Genomic DNA, 18,820 nt, shown 5'->3' on the forward strand with positions numbered 1-18,820 from the left:
TCTGCTAAATGGCTAAATTGTACCTCTATATACGGAACCTCTTCTCGGAGCTAATATAAGAGCGGAGGGTGAGGTTCCAAACGGGGCTACACCATACATGGCCCTATACGTCACACTGCCATCCAACTGATATGCCCATATATGGAGATCTCTGTATCTGTCAGTCCTTGTCCCGCTAACCCCGCCAATGTCTGGCTTTCTTGGGTGCATGTGTTTGTTTCCGACTACAGTCATGAGTCCGACACCCTACCCAAAACCGTCATGTGGCAGCAAAGTCTATGGACTTTTTACGGAACAATTTCCACAAAGCTATGGATGATTTTTACCCAGCAACGCATCTCGGGAGCCACAGGTGAGTTTTAACCGGCCATGCTGACACCCTACCCCAAACCCTAACCTCACAGGGAAGCTATAGTGATTTTTACCCGGCAACGCATGTCGGGATCCACAGGTGAGTTTTAACCAGCCACGCATGTGTCTTACCGGCAAACCCATGTCAGGAGCCACGGTACACTGCGCAGCCCGTTATCGGCAGTCTGGACCGGCTGCCGGAGAATGCACTCACTCCTTCTGCTCGCCAGAACATTATTTGCTATTCTCTGCCTATCAAGTCGCAACTCGAATGGCCCTGAGTCGGCTAAATCAGACTGCAATGGTGTGCGTGTGCCTTATGCAGCCAGTTAGTGCATTGACCATACTGTATGCTGTAATGTATGTGCCTTCTGAGTTGCGAGAACCCAAGTTCTAATCCAACTCCTGCTACATGTCCCCCTCTCTGCCCTGGCTCTCTTCATTCATTCTCCTCTCTAAATTGTGCGTAAAACTGTAAAATTCCAAACTTGAACAACGGAATCAATAAAACAATGTATTTCAAGTTACAGGGTAGTAGTGCATAAAACACCCCCTAGTCCAAAGGACATCGCCCTCCCCACAAGCATGCCCTAATTGCCCTATATATAGCCAATGCCAGACACAGCCCTATAGAAGCCATGAGTCATGTGTGCATGTAAGACATGTGTATCTGTATGACCTTGTTTTCCTCGCAGTAGCAGTAGGCTATGATCAGGCTGTGAAGATCATCACAGAGATGAAAAACCTCCATCATCGGAATGCAGATCCATTATTGAAATGGTGACAGGAGATCTTGACCCCATTGCGGGGCGGGTAATCGTCACCGCAGTGGCGCGGTTAGGCAGTTAGCACAGGTGAAGGACAGGCCTTGGTCATGTGTTTAACCCCTCTGTGTGTGTGTGTGTGTGTGTGTGTGTGTGTGTGTGTGTGTGTGTGTGTGTGTGTGTGTGTGTGTGTGTGTGTGCGCGCGGCGTGTGCTGGAATTAAAACATTTGAAATCCTATCTCATGTTAATTGTTTTAAATTAACTAATTATTCTAAAACCACAATCTTTTTATAATTATAAAAAAACAATTGTGGATTGTGCATTGATTGATTGATTGATTGAATAATTTATTAACAGTTTGGAGAATGACATTACATTTCAAGCATAACTCAATACAAGAGTGTTAACTTGTTTACAATAGGGTCCACCACCATGTTCAATTCATCATAACATTGAGAGACATACAAATATACACATTAGCATATACATGACATCCCCCAATATTGCCATCTAAGTAGAATATGTCCGGTTCACTTCTTTTCATATTTCAATTATAATAAAACTTAATTTCAGATTAAAATAATGAAGAAAGAGACAAGAACGTAAAAGCAAGGGGATGATAGTTTCTTGGTTGTATTTGAACCCAGTGCATTACGCTGATACTGTACTTATACAGTAGCCTCCAGGAGAGCTGTCCTGTATGATATTACTGAAGAGATGTTTCTTTTTTGTAAACCTAACATTGTTATCATAATGTGTTGAATATCATAATCCTTCTCTCATAATGTTCAAAATGGGTTTTAGAGGCAGTTTTATTTTTTAAATCCCCCAGGCCCTCATACTGTACAGATTTACACACCACTGAACAGCAGCATTTACACATGCCCTTTCACAATAATCAAAGGAATGTTGAGTAAGTTTTCTTGAATGTGCCTGAAGCTAACATAGCCTTCATTCATAACCCTGATGATAATCTTGCGTGGTCAGTGCTCCAATCTCGCTCCACTCTTAATGGAAAAAATAAGCCTGTGACCATGATGAAGACATTTGTATTTGTCAACCTGTTGTATACTCCAACAAACTGTTTATGTTATGGTATAGACCAGTTATTTTCTGAAAATAACTAATTCAAACACCATTGTGTTACAGCATATACAGCATTTGTGATAGATTATCTCTCACCAAATGTAAATTCCCAATTTGATATTCAATACATTGTTTTCCAGGAAAATAAAAAGCAATTGAAATGCAGTGTTTTGTTCCCGAATCTTCCTCTTGTCTCCTCATATAAACATCCTCTTTTGTCATTTATGAATATTTATGCTGGGTTTGCTTAGCTTGCAGTTCCCCCGGATTGCAATGCAGTTCTTGGTCAAGTCTTGAGTTTGCATGTGCAATTCATACTCCACGATCGCACAATGTATGAGCATAAGAATGACCAAACACTGCTGTGTTTGCAGGAACATTTGGAAGAGGGTGCGATCACCAGGAGTTTAATCTGAAATTATCATCAGCCATAACCAAATTCAGTTTACTGAAACAGTTGCAATGTATATTTGTCCTCAGAGTGGAAGCATTAATTCATGCTGTCACAGTGACGGGTGAAAAGTTGGCTCTAGAAACTTTCGAGCAGCAAATCATTTAAGTGCACCTGACCTTTGGATCAATAGGTGCTATAATCTATGACAATCGCATCTCAGCTTTCACTAATGCAACATAGTACTCCTTAATCCTTTGTGACACTTGGCTGAATTTAAGTCATATTTCCCTTCACACTGAAAGAACTTTATGACAACTAATGAATGACCTATAATCTCATCATTCAGCGGTGGACTGAGGCTGTTTGAGGGCCAGGGGTGGAAAGAAATAGAAAAGGGCACGAGCTGCATCAGCACATTAAACGCTTTAGTGCATTTATAGTGAAACCGTTACAAACCTTCAATTCCTTACCTCATTTTGACGCTCTTTTGAAACCAATACACACTTCAGACATGTTAATAGCAGCGCTAACCGCTCCTATGCACAGGTTTGTGTGTTATGTATGAGCACGGAATGTGCTCAGATGATTGGCTGAGCATGGAATGTGATGTATGATGATGTATGATAATAAGAGTGCCACTCTTTATTTATTTTTCATTTCTAAAATGCTAATGAAACACTCTCCAGATTAGTTTATTGGCTCCAAATAGTAATAGCAATCCTGCCACAAAAGTAGATTACATTTAAAAAACAACAGCAAAACCAGGGGGGCATTTACCACTATTGAGGCATCCCATGAAGTCACAATGTTGTATGAGTATGGGTTATGTTGAGGCCAACACATGTATAGGGCATTAGTATAACTCAACTGGCAGGGAGGGCACCCTAGAGCAGTGTTTCTCAACTGTGTTTATTTAAACTTTTCTACTGACTGGGCACGCTACCGTGTTTTCTACACTGCAAGAGCACACGTCATGTTTTCCACGTTGGAAGGGCACGCTAGAGGGAAGGTCATGTTGTTTTGCATGCTGGACCACCATAGAAGCACTTCATGCTTTATCTACAGTAAATGGTGCATTTATATAGCCTTTACATAGATTGTGCATTACATTCTCCCATTCACACACACACATTCATACACAGATGGTGGAGGAAACCATGCAAGGCACCAACCTGAACATCGGAAGCAATTAGGGGTTTCAGAGTCTTGCTCAAGGACACTTAATTCTGGGGGAGCCGGGGTCGAACTGGGAACCTCGCAGTTTTACTCTACCCCTGAGCCACTGCCGCCATATAGTGCCATAGGGACATGATTATTGTGACATTAGTAGAGCAATTACTTTCCTGACTCAACAAAGGGAGTCTACCAACTCGCCTCAAGCCTGAAACAGCTGATCCGGTGCTTCACAGGTACAAGGACATAAATAAAGGAGAAGATACTGGAGCAGCACGCACATTTAGAGCCTTTTATTAGGTGCTAAAGTATACAAAGACGTTTCGACCTGCGGTCTTCATCAGAGTCCGCAAGGTCGAAACGTTAGTCTTTGTATACTTTCCTGACTCATCTGTGTTCATCTCTAATCATTGAGAGTTATTATCAATCATTGTGGAACTAAAACAAACTTTCAATCTCATGTAACCATCCCAGAATCTCCTTGCCCTACTTCAATTGAAAAATTATAAAATAATAAACAATATCTTACCATGTTATTTTTAATCACCTTTAGTCTTAATTGCTGGAAAGGACGATGACTTCAGCACAAGTGATTTCCGATAAATGTGAATCTCAAAATGTGATAAGACAATCATTGTCATAATTGACAATAATTATTGTTCTGGATAAAGTATATTTGTATATTTGCTAAAAAAGAAAGAAAATAATAAGACTGTGAAATCATCCTCAAAACCTAATTTGTTAAGTATAATATAATATGATGTATAACATGGGGGGGGGGGGGGGAGTCTTAAACAGTTAAATTGGAGTTCTAAGCACAGAATTTCAACTATTCACCTGTGCAACATGCCTTCTTCACTGCTTCACCACCTCAACCGGATTCAATAAAAACCCTGACAACAGTCTAAGTTATTCCCACTGGATATGACATGTATTCATTGAAATGAGTGTTTTCATACAATTCATGAATGTTCCCATTCCTGGCTTCTTCCATTTCCTTGTCTGGAATTTCACCAACTGTTTTTTGGTTAAAGAATATCTTTGGTATGGAAGTGTTCCATGAACTGAAATACGTCAGTCTGTAGTTTATAGCAGCATGAAAGAAAGTAATCTAAAAAATAAGTAAGTATGCATAAAGAAAATAGGCATTGCACACCATGGGTCAAATATTGTATAAACAGCAATAGCAGCCAGACATCATTGTCACTACAGTATGTGCCATTGTGGTCTAGGTAAATTCTTTATTCTAGGCTTTGACACTTTTTGGTGGATAATATCCCAATGGTGCATTGATTGTACATGAGTGAGGATGACTTTGCGATGTTCGTAAACAGTACAGCCAAATAGTCACAAATCTTGTGACTATCATGCAGTGAGGACTCAGCATATCACTGCTCATCTAAATTGAAAATGCCACGGCTTCATAAGAATCAAGAATGTGCGCGTGTGTACGTCCCTATGCTTGCACGTGCGTGTACTGTATTTTGGGTGTGTGAGAGAGATAAAGACAGTACAAGTATAGTAGGCTTCTATTTCTGTGATGCCAGCATGGCTGATATCGTTGCTGTCCGGAGGAAACCTCATAACTCCATTTTTGGGGTTTTTGATTTTATTCCATAAATCAGCGCTATTGAACACCCTTTACGTCTGTGTGTTGTTTCGAAAATATTGAACCAATGGAAAGTAGTAAAAAACGCATTAGACAAAACCTCTTAACTCCATTGGGACCCTCAAACTGTCTGCTAAAACAGCTAACTCCACCACCTCTCTCCTTCAAGTAATTGACAATATCTAAAGTCACCAACTTTGATGAGGCAGTATTGCATCGTTTAAAAAAATTGGTTTCGTTAAAAACGTCTATTTTTCATTTCCTGAAAAATGAACATTTTGGAGTTATGAGGTTTCCTCCGGACAGCAGAGATATGCTGTTTGTGTAGGTCTCTCTATGCATAGATATATCCCTCATTTTCCAGATCCGTGTCATAACTCACTCTTACATTACCACACTCACATGCGTGCACAGTGCACACACAATTGTGCCATAACTCCTTCAAGCCTGATGTCAGTAATTGATAAAACAGTGGTACCCGGGCAGCAGGCCGCAGCTGTCACTCTGTGCAGCAATATCAAGCCAACAGATTTATAGGCTTATCATTCATAGTATTGGTTAAAGATCTGGGACATGTGGAGGTCAGTGGAAAAGCGAAGGGTAAAGAAAGGAAATATGAGTGCACTGTATAATATTAGCGAAATGGGGTGTGTGTACTGTGGATGTATGTATGTGTATATATATATAATGTGTGTGCGCACGCGCACACACGTTTGTTTATTCAGACAAATGTACCTCCTATAAGATGGCAAATAGCACTATCAGTTCTATATCATTCCTGTCAGGCGGAAACCTAAGTATCTCCATATTTCATCTTTTTGTTTTTCATAAATGCTCAGTCTACTCTATAGTTCCTTGTCACAGTGCCATGCAAACGTCAGCTATTTTATAAACATTTTGCCTGTAATGACATGCTCAAAATAGGGACACCAGGTTGAAAGTGGTTAGGTATTTTTGTGAGTTTTATACATATTTAAAAACAATAAAGTCCGCACACTGGATCATGCTCCATAGCTTGAACTGTATTCGTTTCCACCAGTTTCAAGCCTCACCGGGGCTTGATCAGCTGATGAGTTTGTTGCTTTTTGGATTCCGACCTCTGCCTGGCACCTGGTGTTTTAGTGAATTGGATGTGCATGTTTTATTTATGAATGAAAAGTATTAAGAACAGCTGGTGACAGAAATATCTACACTGGATCCATTGGAACCTTAAGAGTATATCTAAGATTGGAACACAGGATCTTTATTTTCCATTTCCTGAATGCCTTTGACATACCAGGATTCTACCAACAGTGATAAAAGCCATTGGCATCACCACCATTGTAAGAACTGTAACCTATCTTTCCATCTTGGTATTACAGGTGTACTTACACTGCCATGTGCTTTCATGGCACAACACTGACCTCTGGCATTGCTTTGCTGCATGACACACTAGTCAAGCGTTAAAAGCACACTATAAATTAACTAATAAATAGAAGAATTTGCTCATTTATTTTATAGATAATAGTGAAAATAAATTACTAAAGCATACATAAGTGTATTTATACATTATTTATGTAAATGAGATTGTATACATGAGCAATTCAATTGTAGCTACTCTTCTCTCATATATAAATGTATATACAGTATATGTCATTCTTTCAAGGAATCAATTATATTTGATTGTCTGCCAAGAATCTATTTAGATCAACATTTGTACATCACAAAAATTGAATATTATCCAACATATCACATTATATTTAGAGCCATACCATGAGAAATACTTTACCAAGAATTGCACATCCCAAAGTTTAAAAACTAGAATATAGACTAGATTTTTGACCAAAGCATAATCCATTTGTGCAAAAAAGAATGTGGTATCCTGCTGTGAATGGCTTTGATGTCGACAGTGGTGAAGGAATTTAGAATTTGTGGACCATCTCCATCACAGCTATAGTCGTACTTTGTCCAAAAATGAAGACCCCAACAACAATTGTTACGGCACCCCACCCTGTTAACAGCATTCTGGAAAAGGAAATAGATGAAGGGGAGCAAGAAACAAATCAATATTGTAAAGAATACAAATATAATTATCACTCTGCACTTCTTCACTGTAAAACACAGAGCGTGCATAACGGTCATGATGTGCGCTCTCACCTGACTCTTGGAGACACCGGCTCTGACTGCATTAGGAATACTAAGCAGAGACCTGTAACACAAACGCATATGAATGTTTATTATTACATAATTTACATTCATAGGCTTGTGTGTCAAATGTGAACCCATAGTAACGCACACATATACTGTATATTACAGTGCAATTTCCTTTCATACCAGGAAAGATAAAGATGAAGAAGGCACTGATTCCTCCTATCACACTGATGACCTCGCCCATGTCAGGGACAAACATGGCAATGAGGAGTGTGACTGCGATCCATATCACAGTCAGGATCACTCTGCACCGGTTCTCAAACGCACGGGTGACAACGCCCGTTCGATTGCGATGGATGCGCAGAGCCAAATTCAGGATCACGGATCTATATCATGCACACAAACAAAATGTAAGATATATCTCTCACACACACACACGGTAACTAATCATCTTTGGCCCAACGACCTCAACCACCCGTCTATCCCAATCACTCGGCCCCCTGCAGTCAAACTACAAAAGCTCTGTTAAAAAAACCTGGGAGTCTTTTTTGACACGGCACAACATTTTAATAAACAAATCAGTAGTGTTGTAAAAGTCAGTTTTTAACCAGCTCAGAACCATAGCCAAACTAAAACCCATTCTAACCCATACAGACCTAGTCATTCATGCATGTATCACCTCCCGGTTAGACTACTGCAACGGCTGAGGGCTACAGACACATGGCTGAGGGTTACACAGACACAGGGCTGAGGGCTACAGACACATGGCTGAGGGCTACAGACACATGGCTGAGGGTTACAGACACATGGCTGAGGGATAAACAGACACATGGCTGAGGGATAAACAGACACATGGCTGAGGGCTACAGACACATGGCTGAGGGATAAACAGACACATGGCTGAGGGATAAACAGACACATGGCTGAGGGCTACACAGACACATGGCTGAGGGCTACACAGACACATGGCTGAGGGTTACACAGACACATGGCTGAGGGCTACAGACACATGGCTGAGGGCTACAGACACATGGCTGAGGGCTACAGACACATGTCTGAGGGTTACAGACACATGGCTGAGGGCTACAGACACATGGCTGAGGGCTACAGACACATGGCTGAGGGTTACACAGACACATGGCTGAGGGCTACAGACACATGGCTGAGGGCTACAGAGACATGGCTGAGGGCTACAGACACATGGCTGAGGGTTACAGACACATGGCTGAGGGCTACAGACACATGGCTGAGGGCTACAGAGACATGGCTGAGGGCTACAGACACATGGCTGAGGGCTACAGACACATGGCTGAGGGCTACAGACACATGGCTGAGGGTTACAGACACATGGCTGAGGGCTACAGACACATGGCTGAGGGCTACAGACACATGGCTGAGGGCTACAGACACATGGCTGAGGGCTACAGACACATGGCTGAGGGCTACAGACACATGGCTGAGGGCTACAGACACATGGCTGAGGGCTACAGACACATGGCTGAGGGTTACAGACACATGGCTGAGGGCTACAGACACATGGCTGAGGGCTACAGACACATGGCTGAGGGCTACAGAGACATGGCTGAGGGCTACAGACACATGGCTGAGGGCTACAGACACATGGCTGAGGGCTACAGACACATGGCTGAGGGCTACAGACACATGGCTGAGGGCTACAGACACATGGCTGAGGGTTACAGACACATGGCTGAGGGTTACAGACACATGGCTGAGGGCTACAGACACATGGCTGAGGGCTACAGAGACATGGCTGAGGGCTACAGAGACACCAGAGAGCTCGTTCAATAGTGCAAAGTTATGCATGGCTCTGATTTAAACGCATAGCAAGTAGCCTATATAGACATGCGCCAATATGTGGGTGGTTAATGAAGTGCATATGCATGAATTACATGGCCTTTCTTCTGTATTTTTCTCCCAAGTGAGTTGGTATATCTTAGAATTGATTGAAGCCGATTTGATCATTATCCAAATTTGCAGTTGATTGGCATATTTTGCCACTGGCTAGCAGATCTGTAGTGCCATTTGCGCTCTCAAGTCTGCAGATAGTTTTGGTGTGTGCACATCCCTGGATATGGACTAGTTATACAAAACAACACATCTCAGTTAGCTAAAATCAGCTTAGTTTCCTTTTGAGTAGGCTACATACAATGCTTAATCTGTGCAGATCGGTGCTTACCTTCCCAGTAGCAAAATGATAGGATAGATGGTTACAATTGATATTCCAAACAGTAGTCTGGCAATGATCATAACCACATCATCTCCTGGATATGACATCAGAATATCTGAGGCCACAGTGCGTCCAAATGTCAAGAATCCATACACACCTGTCCATGAAGAGAATAACAATCCCAGGTTAAAAGGTATAAACAGGTGGGTCAACATTGAAAAAAGGGCTGATGCACACCAAAGAGGTTAACCCCAACGTACATTTGAAGGACAAAACAACGTTTGGTAAAGGCCCAAAATGACGTTTGGTAAAATTATATTTTTTGCTTGTCCTAGATATTGTGTGGGCCCTTTTTCATTATAAACAGGCCAGGGTGACCATTTTAGAGATGGAAAGAAGAGCAAGGAAAGCAGAATAGAAAACAGGTCAGTTAATCCAAATGTTCCTATACTAGAACGGTAAAGAAATAAATACAGTCAGGTATTGCAGATATTCACCATGACAATGGCAAGGCAGTTATAAAAGGACCATAAGGATATAGTAATAGGTGTGTACTTGATAAGGTACACTACATGATGTACTACATTACAAAAAGCGGAATAGGTATGTGCCTCACAGTGCCTGAGGTTACCAATACCATGTAGTAGCAAATGCAGTTGTTTGCATATAAGGTTCAGCAGTAGAAACATTAACAGATTTACAACATAGGTGCCGATGTGAAGAGAGTATGTGAGAGGCAGGTTTTGTACATTGAAGCCAACCGTATTGAGCATTTAGGAGTCAGCTCACCAGTAAGTGTATAGATGAGTAAACAGAAGAACATGGAAATGACAGAGATGATCACCCAGTGGGACATCTTCTTATTCTCCATGCTGCTGTAGATGGCTATACAGGCCTCATGGCACTGAAACATGCAGACAGACAGATTATTATTCTGACCTCTGTAAAGGATGACATGGTACTGCTACCCTATCAGACATACAGTATGATGTGTTCCAAGAAAGATTGTATTTTTTCTTCAGTACGGCATGTACATTTAAATGCGCCCACTTGAAGCTAATAGGTAATCCATCACATTAAATAAATAGTTATTGTGCACTCATTTTTGGTTAATCAAAATGACATTATTGTTGTGTTTTGTACATTGTAAAGAAGCATGGATTGATCTGAAACGTCCAGCTGAAAATAGTCCCTGGAGAGAACATTGATTAAGTCCATGTTGATTAAGTCCAATTCAAAGTCTATGATTAATCAACCGTGCTACAATAAAGTAATTAATAGAAACATTGTCTGTGTTTATGTAGAATATACAGTAGGGCTGAAGCTGTGATAAGACTGACATTTCCTGTAAGACCTAAAGTATTACCTGGAAGCCAAAACAGATGGTTGGTACAACACTGAACATTGAAGCCCATGAACTTATGCTGAAAATAACAGAACACAGTTATTATTTAACAAACAATAATAATATATAATATAGTAATAATGTCATAATGCTGCTATAACAATAATTGTTGATAGTCTCACACGTATGCATTCCAAAAAAAAGAAGAAAAAAAACCCGTTACTGACCCTTGGCTGTGCTCAGGGGTTATTATGGCTGTATGACTCTCCATCAGGTAATATCTGACTATGACTGACACGCAGAGATAGCTTGCAGCCAACGTACCTAACACACTTACAATGAGAGAAAATCACTACGTAGCATTAAATGCAAGGGGACAAAAGAATATACATGTTAATGATGTTTAGAAGATTTAGAACACTTTCCTCAGGGTCCTTTTGTGTGCAATATGTGGTTTTAAATATTTTAGGAGCGAGCCCAGTGTCTCTGATGTCATGGATGGACACTAGGCTCCTGCGGGAGGTTTGCATATGCTCAGTGTAAACAGGAACTGCGATGATAGAGTGTTCCAACCAGGGGGGGAGTCAGACAGATATTTCGTGAAGCCACTAAGGAAATCGGGACTTCCTGAAAGTTCATATAATGGCCTGTTGTGGCGCTGTCATTGGGCCCAAAAAAACACACATATATATATATATATACACATCCATAGAGGCCCATTGTATTTGATCGTTTTATTATTAGTTTAATAAATACACTTTCCTGTGTGATATGAGTTGTAATATTCATATATAATAATATGCATTATATTATATTTCATTTCCATATTATTTTACTTTGCTCATTAGTCATTTCTCATCATGTTTCCCTTATTATTGTTATTAAATATATAGCCTATATCCTTCCATTCCGTCTGCTTTTGAGAACAGTGAGAAAGCACTATTGTGTTTGTTGACATTCTAATCGCGATACATAACTAATTTGCATAGCTAAATGATTGACGTTCGGAGGATCCCCCTCATTCCACTGGTAAAGCTATGAACTGTGGGTAATTTCTTTGCCAAAGTCAGCATCGACGCTGACTTTGGCAAAGGGCACATAAAGGGGCAGGGCTGAGCCCTCACTGACTTACCGATTTTAAAATGGGACATCCCTCAAGCCCTCGCAGACTTCACATGAACGCGCAGCTAAGTCAGTGAGGGCTCATTGAGTCAGCAAGGGAGTGGATTGGGATTGGGCCTTAGACCCGGGTAACGCTTTGTCCATATTTTTTTTACAGTCTATGGTTCCAACAGAGGTGCTGACACTGAACTGAAATAATAAAAAGGATATCACAAAAAGAGAATAGTACAAAGTTGATTTTTTTTTTAAGTATATCAATTTCATAACTGTGGAAAAATGTTGTGTATAACAGACTGAAAGATAAAGTACATTCACTAAATGTTAATGTTTTTGTATATTTTCTTTTGTGGATTTTCCATGTTCTTTAGTACAAACTTGTGCCAAACTTTCATTTTTGTGAAATGACAAAGGAACATGGATACTGTTCATTCAAGTGCTGTGGATGATACAAAACATTTGAAAAGGGAAGGGTGGCTGCTGTTTAATTCTCAACTGTTCTGGATCTCATTATTTACATCACAAGTTATGAGATTTCTATCTAGCACCTCTGCTGGAACACTCCGTCATCGCAGTTCCTGTTTACACTGAGCATGTGCAAACCTCCCGCAGGAGCCTAGGCCGCGCCTCTGTGCACCATCCTCTTTATTTGTCCTAGCTATCCACAAGGAGGAGCAGTGCACCAAAGCATTATGGGGATTGTAGTCCAGGAAGGAAGTGAGCCCAGTGTCCATCACATCTAAAACCACATATTACACAGATAAAGACCCCCAGGAAAGTGTTCTAAATCTTCTAAACGTCATTAACATCTATTTCTTTTCAAAAAGGGTGATCCGACAATAATTAATGATTTACCTTGTATATTTCTGTATGCCAATCTCTTTGGGGATGGACAGAGGCAGGATGAATACGATGCACATTATGAAGAGGTGAAAACGCTGGTCTGTGTACCAGAAATATGGAACTTCTCCCTCGCTGGACCCGGTCACAGTCTCATACAAAGACACACACACTGGAGGAGAACAAGGACATTGTGTGATTCTGAAGTGGGGAGGGAAAAAATGTCTGTTCTAAACTCCTGTTAATGTTTTTAATTGTGAAATATTTATAAAAGTCCATACAGACGGTGTCCCATATCTTTAGTAAATAACTAAATTAAATACTAATTGATTTAAATCACGATATCTAGGCCTATGCCATATCATGCCACAGTTGGGCAAGTTTACAGGCTGTGTGTGATATTCTGTGCCTGAGGTTGGTTGTGGAAGTATTCTGAGGACATCATCAACGAGATCCAAGTGATGATTTCTCCCAGTTTGGGGGATACAAGTTACTTTTTCATGTGTCTCATTAACCCATTTTGGGCAGGAACCCCTTTTGGTGTTTTAAGCATTATGTTATGCTTCAGCTATTGAAAAATAGCAGATCGACAAGCTGATAGTGCGCCACCAAGTGCCGCGCTACGAGCTTGTGTGGCGCAAATCTTTGAATATATTCTTTCAGAGCGAACATTTTTTACTCAAATCTTTGCTTCTGGGGGGTCCCTGGAACAACATATTTTCAGATGGGGGTCCGTGGCCAAATACAGATAATTCTGGGGGTCCTTGACATGAAAAAGGTTGAGCACCAGTGAGAAAACTGGCAGGATTTAGAAGACATTTTGTAGAATCGAGCTCAGGTCTAAATAATAACCACTCACATTTCTCCAGCTGGTCCTGCACCACCACCAAGAAGGCCACGCATATCATGAAGAGGTTGAAGCAAAAGCAGACCTCACACAGCTGACCTATAGTCCGCCCACACACCTCGCTCACTACGTCCTGATAGGTGTTCTGTCTGCTGACGGACGAGGCATAGCCCAGAATGATCAAGCCACTTATCAGGAATACAAGCGACACCTGAGGGTAGAGGAGAATAGAAAATCACCCATGCAGCGAGTAATCAATTTCAATTCAGCTTCGATTAAGTGTCAAATCACAACCCAAAACAAGACGCATAGGACGAGAATTGGGTTCCTTAAACAAATCAAGCGCACACACACAGTTAATAGTTAATCTTTGATTAATCAGTTAAGAAATTATTCGATTAAACAGTTAACAATTAATCGAAACTTCTGCGCTTCTATCATTGGGCAGTTTTCTTATAGGTGCCCCCCCTGACCCCGACCCGGGCCCTTCATTAGAACCATCCTGTGAAAAGAGGTCTCTCTTTCACACCAAGGAGAGAGAATGGTAACAGGTCTTTAGCCGTTAGCAATCCCCCATCTCAAACATAGGCTGGCTAGTGGCTTCACACACTTAAGTTGTGATAGCTTTTTTGTAGCACAATCAAATCAATGCATTGCATTTAAGGTTATTGTACCATTTTACTATCCATACTCAGTCCCTATACGCTCATTCTGTAGGCTACTAGTAGCTCCCAGGACCAGAACAGCTCAAACTTTACTGATTTGTCACTGTCTCACTGACTGTTCCAGACAGACAGTGGCCAGCCATGCATCAGAAAGATATTAGGCCTCCTAGGCCTATATTCGCATTGTCTCATTTTCATATTCGCGTATAGTTTTTAATGTTGGTCTATTCTAAACTAACCGACACTTTGATAGGTTCACTCACCAGTTCCACGCCAATAGCAGTGTTGACACCTCCAGCCTTCTGAAAGGCCCAGGGGAAGTTCAGCAGCCCTGCGCCCAGGGCAGACTTCAGCATGATGAACACAGCGCCGAACGAGCCGAGCCGTGGTGGTTCTGCGTGGGATGCAGACCTGGCCAGCAGGCTGATACTTTCACGAGCAAGTTCTTCCATGTTAAGACCAAGGGTCTTTGTTGTTTGTCCTGTTGTTCAGGACCTGTCAACGCCTAAAGATTGAAGACCCGTAATTGACAATTATTTCACTAATTGAAATGTATATGGCACCTGTAGGCTATTCTTCTTGTTAATTGCGAGCCTTCCTTTCCAGCTTTCCAAAGTACATGCCTGTTGTTTGGTTCATCACATCAGCGTGACTCGGGAAACGGCGGCGGTAATAAATGTTGCAAATATATATAGCCTTCCTTCCTAAGTTCCTACACACAGACACCCCCACCCGCCCGCCCCCTATACAGTACACACACGACTCACGAGACAACATTTCGCAGTATTCTAATTAGACATTTGGGTGATCAAACATATCACTGCATGGTGAAACATTTGTCACTAGCATGATTCTCATTCATTCTCTCTCTCTCTGTGTCTCTCCCCCCTCTCTCTCCCTCTGTCTCTGACTCTGTCTCTCTCTCCCCCCCAGTGTCTGTCTCTGGGAAGACTAGCTAGAGCCTAATAAATCCACTGGCTGACAATGCCAATGGCCAATGACCATTTTAGCATTGCCTTTGCCCATAGATTTTTATAGGGTTTTATATTTATATTGTGACGATTACCTACTTTTCCTCTTCATTAATCTTTCTAAAATGTTTTATTCTTCTTTGATCTGTGAAGCGATCGGATTGGATTGCACATGCTGTATGAAATACATGATATGAAGATATGAAGTTTGATTTGATTTGAAAGAGTGAGTAATAATTACACCGCAACTGATGAAAGGATTAAGGATGGCATATATTCAATGGCATGTGCATAGTTTAAAGAACAAGTTTGTTAGCTCTGGTCCATAGCTCTCGGCAGCAAAGGGCATTTAAGGGCCATGGATCAAAGCTAAGAACAGACATGTGCCTTTTACTTTATAACAAATGTCTGTAAACATAATTAAGGGACAATTCAATGGTCAAGCTTTACCCTTACTGACTAACAAGTGGCAATACTGATATAAAGAACATTTTTCAGTTTGCAATGAGATTTTTATTTGTGTTTACGAATTCGTAATGAGTATTGTCATTTTGGAAATATGGAGATGTGGGATTGAATTTGACACTGAAAAGGTAGTAGCAGCTGCCAGCAACTTTTTTCCACGGTAAACAATGCAATAAACGCGTGCATTCTGTGTCTGACAGGTGTCTTATCGCGGCAGTGGTACTGGTTAGGCCTACTACAGTTGCTAAACATTTACATATATACGCAAAACAAAAAGGTTGATAGTTTATCCTTGTAGTCCTACAGAAAGAATGCTTAAGAGTTGCAAATTAAGTGTCAATGTTGTGCAATAATCCAAAAGTAGACTAGCCTAATCGTTGCATCTAAGACAAGTCATTTATTTGTTACAAAAATTACAATGGCAGCATCAACATTTTTAAATTACTCTGACCCAAACTGTGTTAGCAGAGGTGGCTTTTACTCGTGTTAATAGCGACGAAGTCATAACGCAACACTGTTTCCTCTCTATCACATGGAATTATGTGAACTAATTTGAACACACATTATAACTTTTTTTATTTCTTTTAGCACAAATGTCAAGACAGATTCTACATTCTTTACGTGGGATAGTCTCTAGTCTACAGGAACTTGTATTCTTTCAGGATATGACCAACAGGTGGCGGTAGCTTCCTCAACAAAAATACACATTAAGCAGACAGAATTATGGGAGATGTAGTTCAAATTCTAGGCCATTGGCGTTAGAGAATAACTAGACAAATCAGGATCAAACCAAAGTAAAATAAAAGCACACAATAACCCCAAATAACAGCAGTTTGTATTCAGTGAGTAAAAAACGGGGTAAATCGCCTCATTAAACAGAACAGCTATCTTGGTGAAATATAAACAGGAAGTTGTAAGCATTGTGGGACGTGTAGTTCCGCTTGTAGCCTTGTAGGCCGCGGAGAGCTTGATAACAACGCGGAGAAGAAGAACGAAATAAAAATAAAAATAACAAAAAACTTCGCCAAAAATACGAGCGATAGCGGTTCTAACACCGAAACGATCATGCCCGGATTCACGTGCTGTGTTCCCGGCTGCTACAACAACTCGCACCGGGACCGAGAGCTCCGCTTCTACACATTTCCTAAGGACAGCACCCAGAGGGAGATTTGGCTGAAGAACATCTCCCGGGCCGGGGTCAGCGGCTGCTTCAGCACCTTCCAGCCCACGACGGGACACCGGGTCTGCAGCGTCCACTTCGTCGGCGGCAGAAAAACCTACAATATTCGCGTGCCGACCCTGTTTCCGCTGCGGGGGGTGAACGAGCGGAAGAGCCGGAGGGGTCGGGGCAGGGGCAAGAAGGTGTCCGCCGCGCCGGGGCTTGTCGGTGGCGTTCTAATGCCTGGTGGTCCCGTGCCCACCGGGATCATCATCACCAGCGTCGTGTCCGAGGCTGACGTGGAAGCCGCGGTGGAGGCTGCCACCACCACGGTGATCAACGCCGCCACGGGCACCGCCGAGATCGTCGTGCAAATAGACCAGAACGGAGAGTACGTGGGTGCCACCACTCAGAACCTGCACCCGCCCGTCCTGTCGTCGTCGAGCCCGGTCAAAAGCCGTTACTCCTCCGCCGCGGTCTCCTCCTCCAGCGCCACTGACCATCTGGTGGAAATAAGCAGCAGCGAAGTCCCGGCGGCAGCAATAGACCTAGAATACCTCATCAGCAACCCCCTGGAGCACTCGTACTCGCTGACCAAAGGCACCACGTCGGCCGAACTGCTGCGAAAGCTCAATGAGCAGAGGGACATCATCGCGCTGATGGAGGTGAAGATGAAGGAGATGAAAGCCACCATCCGGCAGCTTCGTGTGACCGAGGCCAAACTGCAAGAAGAGCTACGGGAGAGGGACCGTTTGCTGTCCGGGGCGACGGGGGGGGCTTTTACAACCGTTAATCTTAACAGGAAAAACATCTGACACAACAGGAGGAATTAGCCGATGATAGACTCAGACTGGATAATATTATCACCACGGAATCTGATAGCTCTGGTCCATATAGCGTTAGAAGGAGTTCTTCTAACGCTATGGACCAGAGCTAGTCCTATTTTCTATACATTTATGAGCGTCGACAATTTATTTTCAATAGCAGAGATGGCAACTTCTTTTCGTCTACTAGGCAATGTAACATGTTTTCTGGCTAGTTACTTAGCTGTTAGTAAAAAAACTCACAACACAGGCCTGTTTATCCTCTCTGTGATTGATGTGCCTGTATACAGTCAAATATTTTTTAGCAACCAGAAGGTGAATGACTGCACCTGAACCCTGTCCTTGAGTGCTTGATGCAATGAAATGAACGTTACAATAATTTCTGATATTGTAACTTGACATGGCTTTGTGATGAATGATTGCTCCAAACACATTATCTTGAAGTAAAATTGATTTTGAAATATAGCTGATTCATCCTGAATAATTTATTTATCTCATAATATACATAGGCCTGTTCTTGATTATATCTGTTGACTGTTTCTCACCCTTTGAATTTCAAGTTCCACTATAGTTTGATTTTCATTATCTTATGGACCACAACAAAGACAACATTTTAAATCCATGGGAACCCAATCTACACTGTATAAAATAAATATATAAATATTAATTTAACTCATAGTGTACAAATGGAATAGGAAATCAGGTCCATTTGTACACTTTCAGAGTTCTAAACCAGCGTTTCTCAAAGTGCCGTGCCATTAGTCCAGTGTGCCTCATAATACTTTGATACTATTTGAAATTAATCAATATCACTTCATTTTGACCCACTTAGACTCTATACTTAAATGGACCTGAGTTGGTGCAATCTTTTTCAGACTAATTTCTCCA

At 41.6% G+C, this 18,820-nt stretch overlaps 2 protein-coding genes across 2 annotated transcripts; one reads left to right on the top strand and one right to left on the bottom strand.

Annotated features, from left to right (window-relative positions):
• Positions 1–7,280: 7,280 nt before the first annotated feature.
• Positions 7,281–14,965, bottom strand: LOC310854915 (putative sodium-coupled neutral amino acid transporter 8; the record flags this gene model as incomplete). Its single annotated transcript, XM_083759676.1, has 10 exons — positions 7,281–7,383; positions 7,516–7,567; positions 7,693–7,895; positions 9,707–9,854; positions 10,487–10,601; positions 11,064–11,121; positions 11,270–11,374; positions 13,017–13,173; positions 13,861–14,059; positions 14,777–14,965. 10 exons carry the CDS (start codon positions 14,963–14,965, stop codon positions 7,281–7,283), a joined length of 1,329 nt encoding a protein of 442 aa, XP_083615802.1.
• Positions 14,966–16,429: 1,464 nt separating this feature from the next.
• thap11 (THAP domain containing 11) lies at positions 16,430–18,354 on the top strand. Its single transcript, XM_083758168.1, has one exon. It carries the CDS (start codon positions 17,015–17,017, stop codon positions 17,921–17,923), a length of 909 nt encoding a protein of 302 aa, XP_083614294.1. The 5' UTR covers positions 16,430–17,014; the 3' UTR covers positions 17,924–18,354.
• Positions 18,355–18,820: the final 466 nt, after the last annotated feature.

This window comes from Protomyctophum parallelum (genome assembly GCF_964188405.1).
Source record: "Protomyctophum parallelum genome assembly, chromosome: 2".
NCBI classification, from domain to species: Eukaryota; Metazoa; Chordata; class Actinopteri; order Myctophiformes; family Myctophidae; genus Protomyctophum; species Protomyctophum parallelum.